The sequence below is a fragment of the Pleurodeles waltl genome, chromosome 8, assembly GCF_031143425.1.
Source record: "Pleurodeles waltl isolate 20211129_DDA chromosome 8, aPleWal1.hap1.20221129, whole genome shotgun sequence".
NCBI classification, from domain to species: Eukaryota; Metazoa; Chordata; class Amphibia; order Caudata; family Salamandridae; genus Pleurodeles; species Pleurodeles waltl.
In genome coordinates this window covers 1,261,403,653-1,261,423,416 of record NC_090447.1, presented here as the reverse complement: position 1 = coordinate 1,261,423,416, position 19,764 = coordinate 1,261,403,653, and the positions used below count along the sequence as shown (strand labels likewise).

The window sequence follows — 19,764 nt, the reverse complement described above, 5'->3', positions numbered from 1 at the left end:
AACACACACATACATACACACACGCAGACACCACACACAACACCCCCCACACTCTCACCCCTCTCCCCTGTCGGATGCCCAACTTACCTTGTCCGGAGAGGAGGTCGTCCAGCAGGGAAGGGGCACGGCCACCGTCAGCAGCACCCTGCCAGCAGGACACCGCCAGGCCGTATTAAGACCATTAATATGGCCTGGCAGTGTCCTGCTGGCGGGGAGGTGCAGGTGATAGCAATGCCAGTGCGCCACGGCCCGCCATTGTGGCTACTGCAGGATACCCGCCCAAAGTGTGGCAAAAATCCGACAGTACCCATTATATGGCAGGTGGAGAACCACCAGCACTCGTGGTCTTCTGGCACTGAGCGAGACCCCCAAAGTCATAATGAGGGCCAAAGACTCTTCCAAAAGCCATTTTACAGAACACCAATCAACTATTTCCAGTTCCTTTGGGTGTGGCCTGATGCAGATGGAGTGAGCAGCGCAGACCACAAGCACCCGAGGGACCAGCATCTAGAAGACATCATCCTGTCTGCTATTCGCCCCCTTTCGACCACCAAACACAGAGAACCCCTAGCCCCGCGCAACCGGCTTAACTGTTGGGGCCTTACTACCTGTTGGAACACATGAGGAAGGGCAAGAATTCGGCTCCCGTGACCACTGTTTTAATGGCTGGCCGTGGAGCATGCCTGGTCACTCTATGGCTCCTGCTGACTAACTGGGCCTCTGGAGCCTGCCCCAGATCGGCCCTCCTGCTCAGCACCTGCACTGGTGGCCAGTGGGCAAAGTACATGTAAACTGCAGCAGGCCCATGGTGCTCTGTCAGGGAACGATCATGAGGGTTGCAGTCTACGGTAGCAGAGGCCCCAGAGTGGAAGGCCCCTGCTGCTGGGGGCTGTGGACATGACGTATGCCGCTGTGTGCTGCCTGAGCTTGATATCAATGGGACCATAGCGATGGAGCGAAACAGCCGCTGCGGACCAGGTGATCTGCTTTTGCGAGGACTGCTGCTGAGGGCACTGGGGAGAACCCGGGACTTACAGACTTTGCCCGCAGGGGATCTAGCCAGTGGTGTTTTCCTCCTGGCCCATCTTTGCCTGCAGGACCCTCAGTGGTGAGAGGGTGGCAATTGTGCAGTGCCCAGGACACTTGGGTCGTGGCGCATTGCTGCAAGAGCCATTACGAATCCCCCCTTTGCTGACTTTAGCATTGGAGTATCAGAGTGTGGTGCTTCTGCTCAATTGTGCTGTGCTTGGCCCTGCTGTTATTGCCTCCAAACTGCCACGGCATCTTCCAAGATGATCAACACAAACTGTCAGAGAGACCTACAACTGCAGAACACGCGATTGGAGTGACACAATCAACGGTGAAAACCCTCCAAGATCGTGGGATGGACATAACCAACAGGCTCTGGAACCTGAAACACCATGCAGAGGATGGGAAGTGTAGAGCAAGACAAAATAACATTTGAGTTGTTGCCCTGCCTGAACGGAGTGAGGGGATGGACATGTTCTCCTTCATGGGAAACTGGATGAGAGACTCATTTGTGTCCGCTGGCCTGTCCCCATTCTTTGCACTGGAGCATGCTCATAGGCAGATTACGATGCCCCCACCCCTAGGGGCACCACAGCGCCCAGTGGTTGCAAGATTGTTGCATTTTAGGGACAGGGATCATATCCTGAGGAAAGCGCACAATAAAGAAATGCTCATATTTGAAAACCAGTAAGTAATGATATTCTTGGACTTTACACTGGCGGTCCAGAAGTGCTGGGCCTCCTTCCTTGATGCCAAAAAACACCTCTGTCAATTGGGAATACAATATGCCATATTATTCCCTGAAAACTGGAAGTCATTACTGATGGTGGCACCAAGTTTTTCACTGAGTCTTAGGATGTCTGGGACTGGATGGACTTATTTCTAGGAGCTGTGACCTTCCTCCACCCTCTAACGCGGAGGCTAAGATGAGGCGGTCATCCGCCCATGACAGAACGATGCACAACACTCTGCCCACAAGTGAAAAATCTTAACGGGATCAGAAGATAGGTTGGGGGCTGCGGCCAATATCGGAGTATCCGGCACGCCATCACCTCGTGGACGAGAATCGATGGAGACATATTCTGACCATGGCTCTAACTCGGCCCTGCACACCTCATCCAGAGCTGATTTGCCATGGATCACTACCGGGTTCTCTGGAAGAGCTAGGCTGAGTTTAGTCTGAGGCGGTCTTCCTGCTACCCTGTGATATCTTGATGCACGTGCACCCCATTGTGACCATTTACTCTAATTAACTACTGATGAGCTGTGTGGGCCGGAAAGGGGAGGGGGTGTATCCTCTCAGTGGTCTACTATTTCTCCTCTGACAGAGTCCCTAGGGACTACGCTCTGAGAAATGGGCCATATACACTGCTGAAGTTCATCGAGTGATTGGTTTACAAAGTTGTTGTTGTTATTTTGTCTGGTTTAGATGGAGGGGTGTAGGAGGCTGGCCTGGCTTATAGTGGGTACCTTGTGGTACTTACACCTTTTGCCAGGTCCAGTTATCCCTTATTAGTAGAATAGAGGTGTTCTAGCAGCTTAGGCTGATAGAGGTAGCTATAGCAGAGCAGCTTAGGCTGAACTAGGAGACATGCAAAGCTCCTACTATACCACTTATATCATATAGCACTATATCATGAGAAAACACAACCCTCAGAGTTACTAAAAATAAAGGTACTTTATTTTAGTGACAATATGCCAAAAGTATCTCAGAGGATACCCTCACTTAGGAGGTAAGTAATATACACAAATTATATGTACACAAACCAAAATCAGGTAAGTAACAGTAAGAAAAGTAGTGCAAACAATGTAGAATCACAATAGGATGCAATAGGTAGGAACAGACCTAGGGGCAACACAAACCATATACTCCAAAAGTGGAATGCGAACCACGAATGGACCCCAGGACTAGTGTAGGTTGTAGAGGGTCGCTGGGACTGTGAGAAGACAGTAAGGGTGTCCAAGATACCCCACCCCAAGACCCTGAAAAGTAGGAGTAAAGTTACCCTACTACCCCAGAAAGACAGTATAGTTGAGATAGAGGATTCTGCAAAAACAACAACTGCCACCAAAACACTGAAGACGGATTCCTGGACCTGAGGACCTGTAAAGGAAGGAGACCAAGTCCAAGAGTCACGCAAGTGTCCGGGGGGGTGAGGGTGCAGGAGCCCCCTAAACCCCGGATGAAGGTGCAAAAGGGCTGCCTCCGGGTGGAAGAAGCCAAACATTCTGCAACAACGGAAGGTGCCAGGAATTTCTCCTTTGCTCAGAAGATGTACCATGGCGTGCTGGAGGATGTAGAGTTGTTTCCATGCAGAAAGACCGCAAACAAGCCTTGCTAGCTGCAAGAGTCTCGGTTGAGGATTTTGGGTGCTGCTGGGGCCCAGGAAGGACCAGGATGTCTCCCCTTGGAGGAGGAGACAGAGGGGGCGCTCAGCCACTCAGGGAGCCCCCACAGAAGCAGGCAGCTCCTGCAGACGTACCAGAACAGGCACTTAGAAGATCTGAGGACAGCGGTCGACTCAGAGTCACAAAGGAGGGTCCCACAACGTCGGAGTCCAACTCAGCAAGTTGGGCAATGCAGGATAGAGTGCTGGGGACCCAGGCTAGGCTGTGCACAAAGGAAGTCTTGGAAAAGTGCACAGAAGCCCGAGCAGCTGCAGATCACGCAGTACACAGGATTATTGTCTGGCGTGGGAAGGCAAGGACTTACCTCCACCAAATTTGGACAGAAGGCCCACTGGACTGTGGGAGACACTTGGACCCAGCTCCTGTGTTCCCGGGACCACGCTCATCAGGATGAGAGGGGACCCAGAGGACCGGTGATGCAGAAGTTTGGTGCCTGCGTTAACAGGGGGAAGATTCTGTCGACCCACGGGAGATTTCTTCGGTGCTTCCAGTGCAGGGTGAAGGCGGACAGCCCTCACAGCATGCACCACCAGGAAACAGTCGAGAAAGCCGGCAGGATGAGGCGCTACAATGTTGCTGGTAGTCGGCTTGCTACTTTGTTGCGGTTTTGCAGGCATCCTGGAGCAGTCAGCAGTCGATCCTTGGCAGAAGTCGAAGAGGGAATTGCAGAGGCACTCTGGTGAGCTCTTGCATTCATTATCTGAGGAATAGAGCAGAGGAGAGACCCTAAATAGCCCAGAAAGGAGGATTGGCTACTGAGAAAGGTAAGCACCTATCAGGAGGGGTCTCTGACGTCACATGCTGGCACTGGCCACTCAGGGTTGTCCATTGTGTCCCAACACCTCTGTATCTAAGATGGCAGAGGTCTGGGACACACTGGAGGAGCCCTGGGCACCTCCCCTGGGAGGTGCTGGTCAGGGGAGTGGCCACTCCCCTTTCCTTTGTCCAGTTTCGCGCCAGAGCAGGGCTGGGGGATCCCTGAACCAGTGTAGACTGTATTATGCAGAGAGGGCACCATCTGTGCCCATCAAAGCATTTCCAGAGGCTTGGGGAGGCTACTCCTCCCCAGCCCTTCACACCCATTTCCAAAGGGAGAGGGTGTAACACCCTCTCTCAGAGGAAAGTCTTTGTTCTGCCTTCCTGGACCAGGCTGCCCAGGCCCCAGGGGGGCAGAAAGCTGTCTGAGGGGTTGGCAGCAGCTGCAGTGGAGACCCCGGAAAGCAAGTTTGGCAGTACCCAGTTTCTGTGCTAGAGACCCGGGCATGCATGGAATTGTCCACCCAATACCAAAATGGTATTGGGTGACAATTCCATGATCCTAGACATGTTACATGGCCATGTTCGGAGTTACCATGGTGACGCTAAATAGGTGTTGACCTATATGTAGCGTACGCGTGTAATGGTGTCCCCTCACTTACAAAGTCCAGGGAATTTGCCCTGAACAATGTGGGGGCATCTTGGCTAGTGCCAGGGTGCCCACACACTAAGTAACTTTGCACCTAACCTTCACTAGGTGAGGGTTAGACATATAGGTGACTTATAAGTTACTTATAAGCAGTGTAAAATGGCTGTGAAATAATGTGGACGTTATTTCACTCAGGCTGCAGTGGCAGCCCTGTGTAAGAATTGTCTGAGCTCCCTATGGGTGGCAAAAGAAATGCTGCAGCCCATAGGGATCTCCTGGAACCCCAATACCCTGGGTACCTAGGTACCATATACAAGGGAATTAGAAGGGTGTTCCAGTGTGCCAATGAGAATTGGTAAAATTAATCACTAGCCTACAGTGACAATTTTAAAAGTAGAGAGAGCATAAACACTGAGGCTCTGGTTAGCAGAGCCTCAGTGATCCAGTGAGGCACCACACAGGGAAAACATACAGGTCACAAACTTATGAGCACTGGGGTCCTGGCTAGAAGGATCCCAGTGATCCATATCAAACACACTGACAACATAGGGTTTTCACTATGAGCACTGGGCCCTGGCTAGTAGGATCCCAGTGAGACAATAAAAACACCCTGACATATACTCACAAACAGGCCAAAAGTGGGGGTAACAAGTCTAGAAAGAGGCTACCTTCCTACAAGGGGCCATTGTCTCTCTGTTCTGGGTTGGAGGGTGAGACAAGTTGGTTTGGGTTTTGCTGCACACTCAGTCCGTATTACCAGTTTGTTATATATGCCCCATATTCTGGGAGGAGCGGTATGGGGTGCAAAATCCTAACCTAGAATGCCTGAGGGCTCAACACTGTGTCTAAGAGGTATAAAGTCTAGGCAGGGGACTCCTATTGCTCTCCTCCAAGAAAGCCATTTTACCTTTCTGGAGGGTGCTGTTCTAAATAAAAGGTGGTGAGGTCAGCTTGTCTACACCACATGCTCTGTCTTTGCTACGGGTGCTCTTATATGGATAAGACTTGGGGTACCCTTCCAGGTTTTGGATACGAAAATTGACAGGAAGGGCACATTTGTGGTCCCTAACAGGTGATGAAATGGTATAATTATTACCCTAGTTCATTTATATGCCCCTAACACTGATCAGGCCAGGTTCTTGGATGCATTCTCACTTGTATTAACACCGTACATGACCAATTCTATACTACTTTCCATGACTTTAACTGTATTGGCAACCCTCTGCTGGATCGTTCACACACTCCTCTGTGGAACTCCTGTAATGCATTTAGCGGATAAATTTCGTACATGAGTGACACATTAGGGGCTGTTGGATGCCTGGAGACAAATGCACCTGGCAGACAGACACTATTCCTTTCAATCTTCTTTTTATGATGTCCATGTTTGGTTAGACACCTTCCTCTGCACACCACCTGCACAAGTCTTGGTGTCCTAGTATGAATATCTAGCATGGATCATATCAGATCATAAGCCACTGCTTCCGTCGCTACCCTAGGTGTTGACCCGAGTTTTAGACACACTATACTGGAAGGTATATGCCAATTCTTCACGGAAAACAAGAGCACAACCTTCTCTGTTATGATGGAATGCAAAGCCTTTAAGGCAGTGATGATTGATCAATGTATAGCTCATGCGTGTGGGGTTTGCAGGATGCTTGTTAATGAATTCCACGCACAGGAGCTCTCCCTTCAGCAATTAGAGCAGGATAGACATAATGCCCCTGCTCAACAGCAACCATTCTGGGCAGCCCATGAGACACTCACTGAGCAGGTTGAAAAACTCAGATGCTTTGATTACAAAAATTGTATGGCTAGAGCTCCTGCGGAACGTAATAAATCAGGAACCTTACTGGCCTGACTAGTGAACCCATCAGGAAGGGGTCCATAATCCTAGAATTGGATGATGGGAAAGCACTCAGCCTGAGTTCAATGACCTGTTCAGAACATACCATATCTCACTTTACACAAGCGGGACCAAATTGCACCCATAACCGCGATCACATATCTGGAACAAGTCCTGTCCCCTTGCCTTGCTCCGGACATGACTGAGCATCTGGGTGCAGACATTAAGGTTGAAGAAATAATGGCTGATATCCTGCCATAGCCTGGGGCAAGTGGCTGGGATCCAATGGATTTCAGGTGGAGTTCTACACTACATACAGCAAACTGTTAGAACCCCTGCGTCTTGAAGTCTATAATACAGCAAAGGACACTCACTTGCTACCACCTAGTACTCGAGAGACACTATTTGTCTCATTACACAAGCCCATTACACAAGCAGGACATCCTACCTCAGAAGTCGCATCATAAAGATCCTTATCACTGTTGAACATTCTTAGAAATGGGGTCTTTAGTTGGAAGCCAGGTTACCCCCTGTCCAAGCAAGCAGCCTCACTCTATTCAGGGTAAAAGAGAATCACCCTCAGCTAACCCCCGCTCACCCCCTTGGTAGCATGGCACGAGCAGGCAGGCTTAACTTCAGAGTGCTAGGTGTAAAGTATTTGTACCAACACACACAGTAACTCAATGACAACACTACAAAATGACACAACACAGGTTTAGAAAAATAGAAAATATTTATTTAAACAAAACAAGACTAAAACAACAAAAATCCAACATACACAAGTCAAGTTATTAGTTAAAATGTAAAAAGAGTCTTCATGTTCTTTTAAACACAACGATAACGCTGTTAGCATGAAAATGTACCTGGGTGGTGTCTAAAATAACCACGCACGGGCTAGTGTGCGTCGAAAGGAGCCTGCGATGCATCATCACTCACAAGCGAGACTGTGCATCATTTCTCCTTTGGCCGGGTCAGCGTGCGTTGTTTCTTCTCTCGGCAGGAGAGCAATGCGTCGATCCAGATAAACAATCTTGGGTCCGGGCAGACTTTGTGTAGTTTTTACACACCAGCAATGTTTGCATTGGAAATCCTTCTGCACGGTGATCCAAAAACCAAGCAGTGTGGGTTGCGATCTCACCAGCCTCCGTCAGCGATGCTGTGTGTCGTTTCTCCAGCCGTGTGTGTCGATCTCTTAGCCGCGCTGCAGGCGGAGCGTCGATTTCAGCCGCGAAGCCGGCAGCACGTTGTTATTCCAGAGGTTGCGTAGAAATTTTACCCGCACAGTGGTCTGTGCGTGGATTTCTCAAACTTGGCCTGACAGCTTCTCCTTTTAAGGCCCCAGGAACTGGATAGTGCACGACATGGCAGAGCAGGACTCCAGCAGAGGCTCCAGGTGCTGGCAGAGGGCAGTCTTTGCTGTCCCTGAGACTTCAACAACAGGAGGCAAATTCAGTTTCAAGCTCTTGGAGAGTTCTTCACAAGCAGGAAGGCACACAAAGTCCAGTCTTTGTCCTCTTGCACAGGCAGAAGAAGCAACTGCAGGATAGCTCCATAAAGCACAGTCACAGGCAGGGTTCAGTTCCTCTTGGTTTCCAGAAGTGATCAAAAGTATGGGGTTTTGGGTGCTCTTCTTATACCGATTTTGTCCTTTGAAGTAGGCTTACTTCAAAGAAAAGTCTGTCTTATTTGTGAAATCCTGCCTTGTCCAAGCCAGGCCCCAGACGCACACCAGGGGGTTGGAGACTGCATTGTGTGAGGGCAGGCACAGCCCTTTCAGGTGTAAGTGACCACTCCACCCCTCCCACCTAGCACAGATGGCTCATCAGGTTATGCAGGCTACACCCAAGCTCCCTTTGTGCCACTGTCTAGAGAGAGGTGCAAACAGCCCAGCTGTCAAACTGACCCAGACAGGGAATCCACAAACAGGCAGAGACACAGAATGGTTTAAGCAAGAAAATGCTCACTTTCTAAAAGTGGCATTTTCAAACACACAATCTTAAAATCAACTTCACTAAAAGATGTATTTTTAAATTGTGAGCTCAGAGACCCCAAACTCCACATGTCTATCCGCTCCCAAAGGGAATCTATGCTTTAATCATATTTAAAGGCAGCCCCCATGTTAACCTATGAGAGGGATAGGCCTTGCAACAGTGAAAAACAAATTTAGCAGTATTTTGCTGTTAGGACATTTAAAACACATTAGTATATGTCCTACCTTAAACATATACTGCACCCTGCCCATGGGGCTACCTAGGGCCTACCTTAGGGGTGTTTTACATGTAAGAAACGGGAAGGGTTAAGCCTGGCAAGTCGAATTGCCAGTTTAAAGCTGCACACACAAACACTGCAGTGGCAGGTCTGAGACATGATTACAGGGCTACTAATGTGGGTGGCACAACCAGTGCTCAGGCCCACTAGAAGAATTTGTTTTACAGGCCCTGGGCACCTCTAGTGCACTTTACTAGGGACTTACCAGTAAATCAAATATGCCAATCATGGATGAACCAAATACATACACATTTTGTATAGGAGCACTTGCACTTTAGCACTGGATAGCAGTGGTAAAGTGCCCAGAGTAACAACAACAGCACAAACAGAGCCCAGCACACATCAACAACCTGGGAAAAAGAGGCAAAAAGTTAAGGGACACCACGCCAAGGATGAAAAGTCTAACAAACGATTACAAAATCCTGACCAAAATCTTGGCCACACATCTACTGCCCTATATGTCCCATATCATCCATGCAGATCAGACTGGTTTCATACCGGAGTGCAATACAGCCCTCAATATCTGGCGTGTCACAGTAATCCTTCTGGTATCACAGCACTTGCGCTCTGAAGGGGCAGTTATGTCAGTTGGCATACAGAAACCTCTCAATAGCTTGGATTAGGTGTATTTGTATATTGTGATGGAGTAAATGGGGCTGGGAGCTGGATTTATTAACTGGACGAGATTGTTGTATGCCTCACCTGTGGCATGGGTGAAAACTAGTGGGCTGATAGCTGCCGCCTATGGTGTGGAACGTGGCACGAGACAGAGATGTCCTTTATCCCCATTGCTTTTTGCCTTCACGACAGAACCATTAGCATGTAAGGCTAGGCAAGGGTCTCATTATATGGGTATTACAGCTATGGAGGATGTTCATCATATTGTTCTATATGCCGATGACATGCAACTTTTCCTGGATGATAAGCAAAATGGTATTACCAGGGCTTATCGGTTTATGGATGAATTTGGTGTACTATCGTGAACTTGTAGTAAACCTGCATTTTCCCACTGCAACCCACAGCGGTAGATGGCTCAGACACTTGGGGGTCTCAGATGGGACCAGTCCTTGTTTCGCTCCCTAAGACCACAACTCTAAAAAACCAAGATGGATTTCCTTGAAGGGGACATAGGGAAGGCAACTGCACTTCTCTGGTGTATCATAGGGTTCTGGAAGACACTTCCTCACTCGATGTTAGGTAGAGTAGCAGTAGTAAGGATGGTAGCATCACCCAGGCTGTCGTATTTCTTTGCCACTCTCCCCATAGTTCCCCATGGAATCCTATTATCTAGCGGTGCAACTGCAGTGGGTGACACTCTGGGTGGTGGCCAGGATATGGAATGAACCCGATACTGCGACAGATACCCCGCCCTCCCAGTGGTTGGCCCAACTGCTTTTGGACCCTAAGAAACTCTGGAGGCTAGGTAGGGTAGCAGTAGTATGGTAGTGTCACCCAGGCTGTTGTATTTTTTTGCCACTCTCCCCATAGTTATTCCCAGGAGTAAGTTCCGGGAACTCCGTACCCTACTGATTCATCTAATATGGAATAAGGGTTGGTGTAGAGTGGGGCTCGCAAAACTCCAACGCCCTAGCTTTGATGGTGGGCTAGCAGCCCCAGATACTAATATCTAGTGATCCTGCACATTACTAGAGATATTTTGAGATCTTCAGAAGGCCATATTATTTTCCATCAATGTGAACTATTATAAGAAATATATAAAAAAGTATATGTTTTTGCAACATTGGTGCTTCTGGAGTTTATGCATTTTCCATCTGCAGGTGCTGAATTTGCTAAGTTTCTAAAACAAAAGCACACCTCTTAGTAGCCACTAATGCTTAAGCAGCCATGGATTTCTGTAAAAGTGTCCCAATATAAATGGGATGCATTACTAGCTACTGGTGCACATCCCAGTGAAAGGAGTCTAGAATACTCAGTCACATAGAAACAAAGCAGTTGGGATGCTCCAATTAGTATCTTCAAGCTAATGTCCCCTAATCAGCATTATGACTAATAAAACGTTATGAATAGATTGAAGTAAATCTTTCGCCAGGTGCCTTTGCTGTAATGTTGCCCTATATATTACACCAACATAAATAATGTTCTTAATCCCTCTCAATAAGGGCATACTGTATCTCTGCTTATTGCAGAATTATGGAGGCTTCAAGACTTTGAATGATGTAATTCAAATAAGGAGAGACTCCACTGCCTAGTGTGTATACCCAAGCTTTTCTGAGCAGGGCATATCCAAACTTGGGGGGTACTAATTATATCTACCAGGGCATCACCTCCAAGGTATGTAAATATTATCCAGGTCTCCTCTGCATTCAAGACCTGTAGTGCTACAACTATGAAACCGTGAAAGACAAATAGCAGAGAGCTTTCTCTCATTAGAATATTTCCTTTACATTAAGTAGGTGCAGTGCAAAGTATAATTTAAACAATAAACTTTCAATAATGAACATTCTAACACAATTTTGGATACACAAACTACAGCAACAGTTTTTGCACGCTCAAATATCCTGGCCCAGTGGGATGAGGACAACCCAGCCAATGTCAGCTCGATTTGATATGGTAGTAAATTAAAACATTATATATAAAATGGTGGCATCAGACCTTAACATTGATATATAGTGCAAATATAATACTGTTCAATGGAATGCAGCAAAGAGAGGATTGGTAAATGAAGAGATGTGTGAATGGGTGACATGGATTAATTAACACATGGATCAGTAAGAGTACCGATATTATCTGGAATGTTTGGAAATTCTCTATAGCGGTGAATTAACAATTGTCTTGTGAAATGGGCTTATGGATGCACATTGGGAAAGGAAGGCCAACACCAAAGAACAAGGAAATATATCAAAAGGATACCTTAATTTGGTGTGGTTCAAATGTTTCGCATGTTGCTGGATTGTAGTAAGAGTAAAAGAATATTGGTGATAGCACAATAAATTAGGTAAGGACAACTAATGTTATTACCAGTAACTATGTTCAAAGTACTTTGCTCAGTTTTGTTTCACCACAATACAAGCAATGTGAGATAATTCACAAGAAGGGCAACATTAGGGGGTTTACCATAGGTTGAAAAAAACACGTTTAGAGTTTAGTTTTCACAAAATGAAGATTTAAGTATTTAGATGAATACTTAAGTGTAAATATTAAATGAAAAGCAATGTAACAGCCTACTTACCTAACCAACAGTAATGGAAGCATGGCTTAAAATTAGAAATTAGAAAAAAAGCAATGCTTGGAGCATAATATAAGCATAATTATGAGTGCATTATTGCAAAGCTATTTGTTTGCACTACTTTAGGAGGTTGGACCAAATGATTTGTGTGAACACTGGTTCAACTTCACAGGTGTAGTATTCTGAACTCCAGAGGCACTGGCAATCTACAGCCCTTAAGAACACAAACATGAAGTGTAACCTCATTCAATACGTGTAGTTAATGCCTAAAATAAACAAATGACCATGATGAGTAAAATTCACCAATCTCATTATTTAATCAAATCATCTCTATGTCAGACTTTTTGAATTCTTCGCTAACTAGTTGTTTCCCTGAATTAAATGTAGGCCAAGCAGGAAGTAAGAGCAATCCCTCACCCCCTGGTATAGTCACCATATGAATTTCGGAAAAACTACTGACTCTGGGAATATTGAACATATTCTGCCTTGGGGATGGTTACATTTTCAGTAAAACGTTTAGAAGTAGAGAAACAAAATAGCATCCCCTCAAAATAGTGAAAAGACAAGACCAAAGGTAAAGTCACCCAAACTACTGCATCTTCAATATAATTTTCCAGACTTGACAAAAAACACAATATCGTAGAATACAGCTGTGTTTTGATTGAATCACCGTCAAACCTTACTCCCCATTTCAAACACCATTAAAAGATTAACAGGTTACCTGTGAAAGCCACCATGAAATTCAAAGCAGCAATACTGATGCATAACACACACATTTAAATACTGCCCTATCATGTACAACAATTCAGCAAGAAAACTATGGTACCTCCCGCCAATGGGGCAAATCTGAAATATTTTGCAAGAGAATGTTCAAGTAGATAGATTTTGTACCCAAAATGTATGTGGGAGTAAAATGGAACACTTTTCAAACGTGGAATATCTTTGTACTCAAGGCATGGATCAGCCTGCAGACTTCTTGAGTTGTACGGCGCTCAGGAAGAATGCTATCCATAGCTCCAATCTGACATAAGTTTTACCATGACCATGTTTGGTAATATGGCATGCTTGTTCCCCAAGTGAGACACATTATATAGTTCTGTGTCACTCCGAAAAGGTGCACAGAAGTATAAGCCCACAGGACTTATAACCCATGTAGTGTATAAGGAGGAAAAATAGAAGCAAAAGCACAGTGAAGGGGAGTGAGAAGAATCCTGCTCAATAGATGGAAGTTAGAAAGGACACTGCACAAAGAGAACAGGTGTAGCCCCAAACAAAGGAAAGGGAGGCAGTGCAGTGGAGGGAGCGGGGACATGGCCTGACATCCTGTACAATAAATGTAAAAAACAGTGCATGAAGTGGGGTTCAGGTTGAGGTCTTGGACATGGTATTTTCTAAATAGGACACACTGAGTTACAGAGAACATTGAAAGGGATCTTTCTAACAAATCATTGACAGCTCAACATTAGAAAACCTCTTACCAAAACTCCTCACACACTGATTGAATCTATGAGTTGCAGGATTAGGAATGACAACAAGGTTTGAACAGGTATTACAATATTTTCATAACATGCGTCATTGGCAATATGTGGATGACAGTTTTTAACATTCTCTTTCAGACATTTTCAACCAATATCAGACAGCATGTACTGCACATTAAAAGATCCTACCTGGTGCCACTTGTTCTTTACTGCTGGATCTCGGATTGACTGGCAATGCCTCTGAATCTGCTGAATTACACCCTGATAATACACCATAGATGAGTCGTAGTTCCCAAGAAGAGCATATTCTCGTCCTTTCTTGGCATTGTCACAAATCTCAACCAAGCTCATCTTTCACAAACCTAAAACAAAATATGTATTTGGATGAAAATAGAATAGAATTATTTCTACCATCAGTCAATCGAATAAACTTTATACAATTTGCAAAAGCAAATCATAAAAGTAAAAGTATACATATAAATATATAAAAGAACATAAAATGATCAGTAGGATGAGGCCACAAATAAAAATACAGTTAGATCTCAGCATTTCAATCTTAAAATACCAAAAAAAACAGGATAGCACAAAAATACATTCGGAGTAGATACAAGTGGTAAAAAAAGCACCACTAGTCTCACTTGTTTAAAATTCATACATAGCAAAATGGTATACTTTGCAGGACCTTTAAAAGACCTCCCAAAAACTTGTTTTCCACAGTCTGGATGGATGTAATAGTCACATACCCCCAGATCTCACAGACGAAACTGGCTACAGGGATACATTTAGCCTTAAAAATATCAATAACAGCCTTCATGTGGGTATGTCCCAACCCCTGTGAGAAGTCAACAATAATATGCGTGACCCTACTGAAGGATATTATATTGTTCTTAATCCACAGTTGCAATTTAGGTGAGAATCCAGCAAAATATCCAAATAGCATAAATGATCTACCCTGCCAATGTGATGTCCCTTCACCACAAAATTCCTGGATTTAGTGCTTTTCGGACCGATTACCACAGTGTAGGATTTTGCAAATTTGGTGGTCAGATCAGAACTGTCTATAAAATGAATAAAGAAATCAAGCAGTCACTGCAGGCCCCTAGTGGTATGTGTAACTAAAACTGTATCATCGGTATATAACTGGAAAGGTACAAAGCAACCACCAACGCTAGGGACATCCTGACACTGTTCAATCAAAAAGGATTCTAATTGAAAGATGTAAAGAATAAAAAGAATGGACACAAGGATACAACCCTGGCGAACACCTCTCTTCAAATAAAAGTGCGGAGTGCATTCCCTGTTAGGGCCATATCTAACAGAGACCGAGAACCCGTCGTGCAAAGCGTGCAGGAAAGTGACAAGTGCACACTCAACCCCAACAGACTTCAGCATGGCCCAGAGCATGACTTTGTTCACACTATCAAATACCGAGCTGTGATCCATGAACGCCAGATAGATGGCACTCCCTTTGCTCTAGTATGTTTGTTTATAAGCAGATATAAGTTTAGATTCTGTTTAATAGTGCCCGAGTCGGCCTTATCCCATATTGCAAATCCGACAGAATGTTGTGTCCATTTGCCCAAGTGGTTAATCGGTCCACAGTACCCAACCAATAATATTCACCTAGGAATCCAGCAAAGAGATTGGTCTATAGCAGGCTGCGTCTGCTCTATTCCCTTTTTAGGTTGAGCCTAGACCTGTTGGATGGAGTATAGGCATTAGCTCCCGTATTCCGCTGTCTGCCACTTACAATAGGTTAAAGACCGTGTCGCTCTTGTTGTGCTGCCTCCTAACTGGTTTGGCAGCCAAAACCTCACTTCCTGTACTTGGCTGAGGAGCACTGGCCAAGTACAGTTTAAGTACGCCTGGAGTATTTTTCTGTTGTTTGGACAGACAATTTTTCTTTGTTTCCTGTCTCTCGTGTTTGTTAGTAAGCACTCATGTTCACGCGTGTGGTTTGTTTTCCACGTTTGCCCTTCACTTGGTCCTTACATTACATAATCAGTAATTACAAGTAGTTGTGTCGTCCATGTGTTTTGTACTTTTTTGTTGCTTTCTATAGCATCAAATCAACCCAGGAATGAATCCTCAACAGCGCTCTCCCAGCACAACGTGAGAGCGATACTACAATATTCACTGCACTTGGGGAAACTCACCCCATAATGCTTTTGCAGCATTCCATTTACAACACATTTCTGCCCATACCTCAGCCTGTGGTGGTCATAGGGCAATGGGACCACCACCAAAACATTCAGAACAATGTCCACTTTCTGTTTAGGACATCTTGTGGGTCACACTAGGTTAGAGAGAGCCCAAAAACCATAACCTCTTCCACCATTCAATGCATATTTAAACTCTCTTATAGCTGGAACTTTTGTGTGTACAGCTAAGAGGAGTTTGTGTTACAAGGGCCTTGCTTGTAATAATATTCTGACAGCCTTATTTGGCCTGCAAATGTATAATGCAGTATGGTATCCAAGAGCTGAAGGATGATAATTACCCCAAGGCACTACTAACTCAGTTGGCTAAACAGGGTCATCTAGCCACAACCAGTGGTATTGCACCTTCTGCTACTGCACAAAAACAGTTTTTTTTCTGATAAAGGTTGAATGTGCGCAGGAAATTCGCCCCATAATGCCTGAAGGCATTCTTTTTACAACACATTTTTGACCATGGCAATGGGACCACCACCAAAACATCCTCAAAGATATGCTCTTTCTGTCCAGGCCACCTTGTGGGTCACACAAGGTTAGAGGGGGGCCAAGAATCATAACCTATTCCACCATTCAATGCATATTTAACTCTCTTAAAGCTGGGGCTTTTGTTTTTACAGCTGTAGTAACACTTTGTGTTATAAAGGCCTCGTTTGTAATAATATTCTGACAGCCTAACTCAGTTTGACAATGTTAATGCGTTATGCTCTCAAAGGTCTGAAGGATAATAATTGCCCAAAGGCACTACTAACTCGGAAGACACCAGAGGGACATAAAGCCACGACCAGTGATATTGCATCTTCTGCTAATGTTTATTTTTGATGGTGCTTTTGGCTCCACAGGGACATCAAGCCATGGCCACTGGTACTACACCTTCTGCTGTTGATTCTACAGGGACATCTAGCCATAACCAGTGATACTGCACCTTCTTCTGTTGACTCTACAGGGACATCTAGTAATGACCTGTGACACTGCACTCTTGTGCCACTGACTCCACAGTTAAATGATATTTAAAAGGCCTGCTAGGCCTGAAAAGGGCTGATTATATGATTACAGTGCAACATTCTTTATCATTATTTGTTATGTGATTATTCCCTCTAGGGGCTGAATAAAGGTTTACATGACCATTTTTCTTTCAAATGCTATTTTTAAGGTGGTGCTCTGTAGGGGCTGTTCAGGCCATTACAGTCTAATGCCGATTGTATGACAGAAAAGACAAACACAGCTTACTTCTGATAAAGGTTTAATGTGCTGCATGGCTAACTATTTATAAGGTCCCAAATGAGAGGTTGGCATTATCATTTACAAAGCTCTAACTCTCGCTAATGTGAAACCTATTGGATTTCAAATGCTTGTTTAATACTGGTACTATCACCGACATTTGCGAGAGTGATGTTAGGGGGCCTCAGGCAGCAGAATTTATGTGCAAAGTTAGAAAAGGGGCCCAAAGATCAACAAACGATTTGTACAAATCAACAGGGACGATGTCTGGGTTGGGGACTTTACCTGAGCGAAGGGCTAAAATAGCCAATTTCACCTTCTCCCACTGGAAAGCAAGACTCTTATTTCCCCAAGTGCATGCGGAAGAGAAGGTTGTGCCATCATGATTATAAATGGCCTCAAGGTGGGCGGTTCAAGCTTGTGCTGTAACAGTCAGTGCTTGGTTGGACAGATGCTCCAAATTACACAGGGGGAGGTTCATCACTCTCCACAAGACCGCACTGTCCTGCAAGCTACTGGCGGCAAGTAGGTTCTCACAGGCCTCCCTCTTTAGTTTGCTTTTTCACTCTTTACAGGACAAACTATATGACACCCTAGCCATCCTCACCTCTTCCTGGATGTGCAACCTTTTATGCAAGGGCACCAACAGGTCGTTACGTGCCCTCGAAAACGTCTTGCCAAATCATTTACGGTGAGGGGGAAATGCTATCATCCCTAATCTAGAAAGCGCCAGTTTAACTGCACTACAAATGTTACCGAAAGCTTCCAAGATCTCAATATCAGAGGTATCCTCATTAAGACAAGTGACACAATAGTCCTTAAAATTTACAAGAAAAAAAGAAAAACCATCAGAAACAAAAATATAATCAATGATTGAAATGTGGCCCCTCCTCTTGAACACAAGTGTCCAATCATCATTACTAGAAACCCCCAAGATCAACAGGTTGACTAACTTATACTCTTAAATCAAACTGTTTAACATGTCACCTTGCCAGGTATGTTGGAGACGAACATGGTCCCCATGAGAAGACAAAATGTCAGAGCCCCAATAATGTGGCAAACTGTCAAGGGTGCAAGTTAAAATCTCCCAACAACAAAATGATTGCACATTTTGACAAACCATGAATAAAATAATCATTTTAAGGCCCATAATATCACCTTATCGTCTCCGGTCAATATTGAGTTAACCATATTCATGATTAACAACCTCCACTTATTTGGAAATGTCAAGAGGACACCACAGATGTTGGGTAAGTTGGAAGAAACCTTCTCAGCTTTACAATTCAGACTCAGATTTACAAACGTTGCGAGACCTCTCCTGGGTCTACCATGGGTGGAAGGAGTAACAGTGACAAAAATGTAGCATAACCATCCATTTAAAAACAACCATGAGCATCCCAAGTCTCTTGAAGACAGATGATAGCATAATTGCTTAACATCTTAATACATCCCTCATCAGAGACTTCACTGCATACTCTGCTATGTACCAACTGACCACCTTGAGATCCTTACACAAACAGAACTGCTCTACAATCACCAAGTTATCTGCCTCAGGGTGTAATGTCCTGGGAAGGTGTACTAGCAGAACCTCTGTGCTGACCCAAAGCATTGCACTCCTCTACAAGGGCCTTTCAGTACAGGGTGGGTAAAAAAAGCCTTGGATGTTGCTACTTGGTACAGTATTATTCTTAAGGTTATGAAGTATGTACCCCACACTCAAGGCATCACGAAAATGTACGATAATATAATCACCAGAGCAATACTTGTTGCTAGCCCCTATCCAGTCCACTCTACATATCATGATAACCTCATCATATAGAGGCTGTACAGATTAACCCTTTAGGACAGCCAATGGGTGACTTTGTTTTTAAGCTGCTGGAAATGTTCAGTTTCCTCATCTTTTAAAGTAGGATCATTTGTCATTTCAAGAACAAAGGGTGTAGAGGTGGGGGAGGGCAAATGAATGACCACGTTACATGGTTTTTCAACCAGGACGGCCTTCTTAGGGTAAAGATGAGGAACAGCAACACTTGGATGGCCAGGAACTAGGTGTGCAAGTGTTGTTTGGGGAGGGGTTGCTACTACAATCATTCAGATGACTCATCTGGGGGGCAAGCCGGTAATTATTTAATTGAAGGGCAACCAAAGTTAAATTCTCTGGGGTACTGCCTGAGGGTCCAGGCCCCTTAGGAGGCACAGGATGAATAGGTAAGAGAGAACAACTGGACAATCCCTGTATGGGGACCTTCAAAACATCATAAGTAGTGTTGGATGGTGTTGGAAATGGCCTTTTTTGCAGGGTTATCCCTAAACGTTTTGCCTTCTGCCTCCTAGTTTTTGTCAGGTCTGTTTTTGCTGGTTTATTGTCTCTGCACACTTTACCACTGCTAATCCGTGCTAAAGTGCAAGTGCTCCCCATAGAAATTGTACTGTTGATTGGTTTATCTATTATTGGCATATTTGATTTACTGGTAAGTCCCTAGTACAGTGCACTAGAGGCGCCCAGGGCCTGTAAATCAAATACTACTAGTGGGCCTGCAGCACTGGTTGTGCCACCCACATTAGTGGCCCTGTAACCATGGCTCAGACCTGCCACTGCTGTGTCTGTGTGTGCAGTTTTAAACTGCCAATCGACTTGGCAAGTGTACCTACCCACTTGCCAGGCCTAAACCTTCCCGTTTTATACAGGTAAGGCACCCCTAAGGTAGGCC

The 19,764-nt window shown here is 45.1% G+C and overlaps 1 protein-coding gene across 1 annotated transcript in view; it reads right to left on the bottom strand.

Annotated features, from left to right (window-relative positions):
• Positions 1 to 19,764, bottom strand: part of KATNAL1 (katanin catalytic subunit A1 like 1) — a 267,909-nt gene that overhangs the window by 226,111 nt on the left and 22,034 nt on the right. Inside the window, exon 2 of the mRNA XM_069202194.1 lies at positions 13,809 to 13,981. Within this exon, the coding sequence (XP_069058295.1) occupies positions 13,809 to 13,970 (162 nt within the window). The 5' untranslated portion in view covers positions 13,971 to 13,981. The remainder of the gene's footprint in view (positions 1 to 13,808; positions 13,982 to 19,764) is intronic.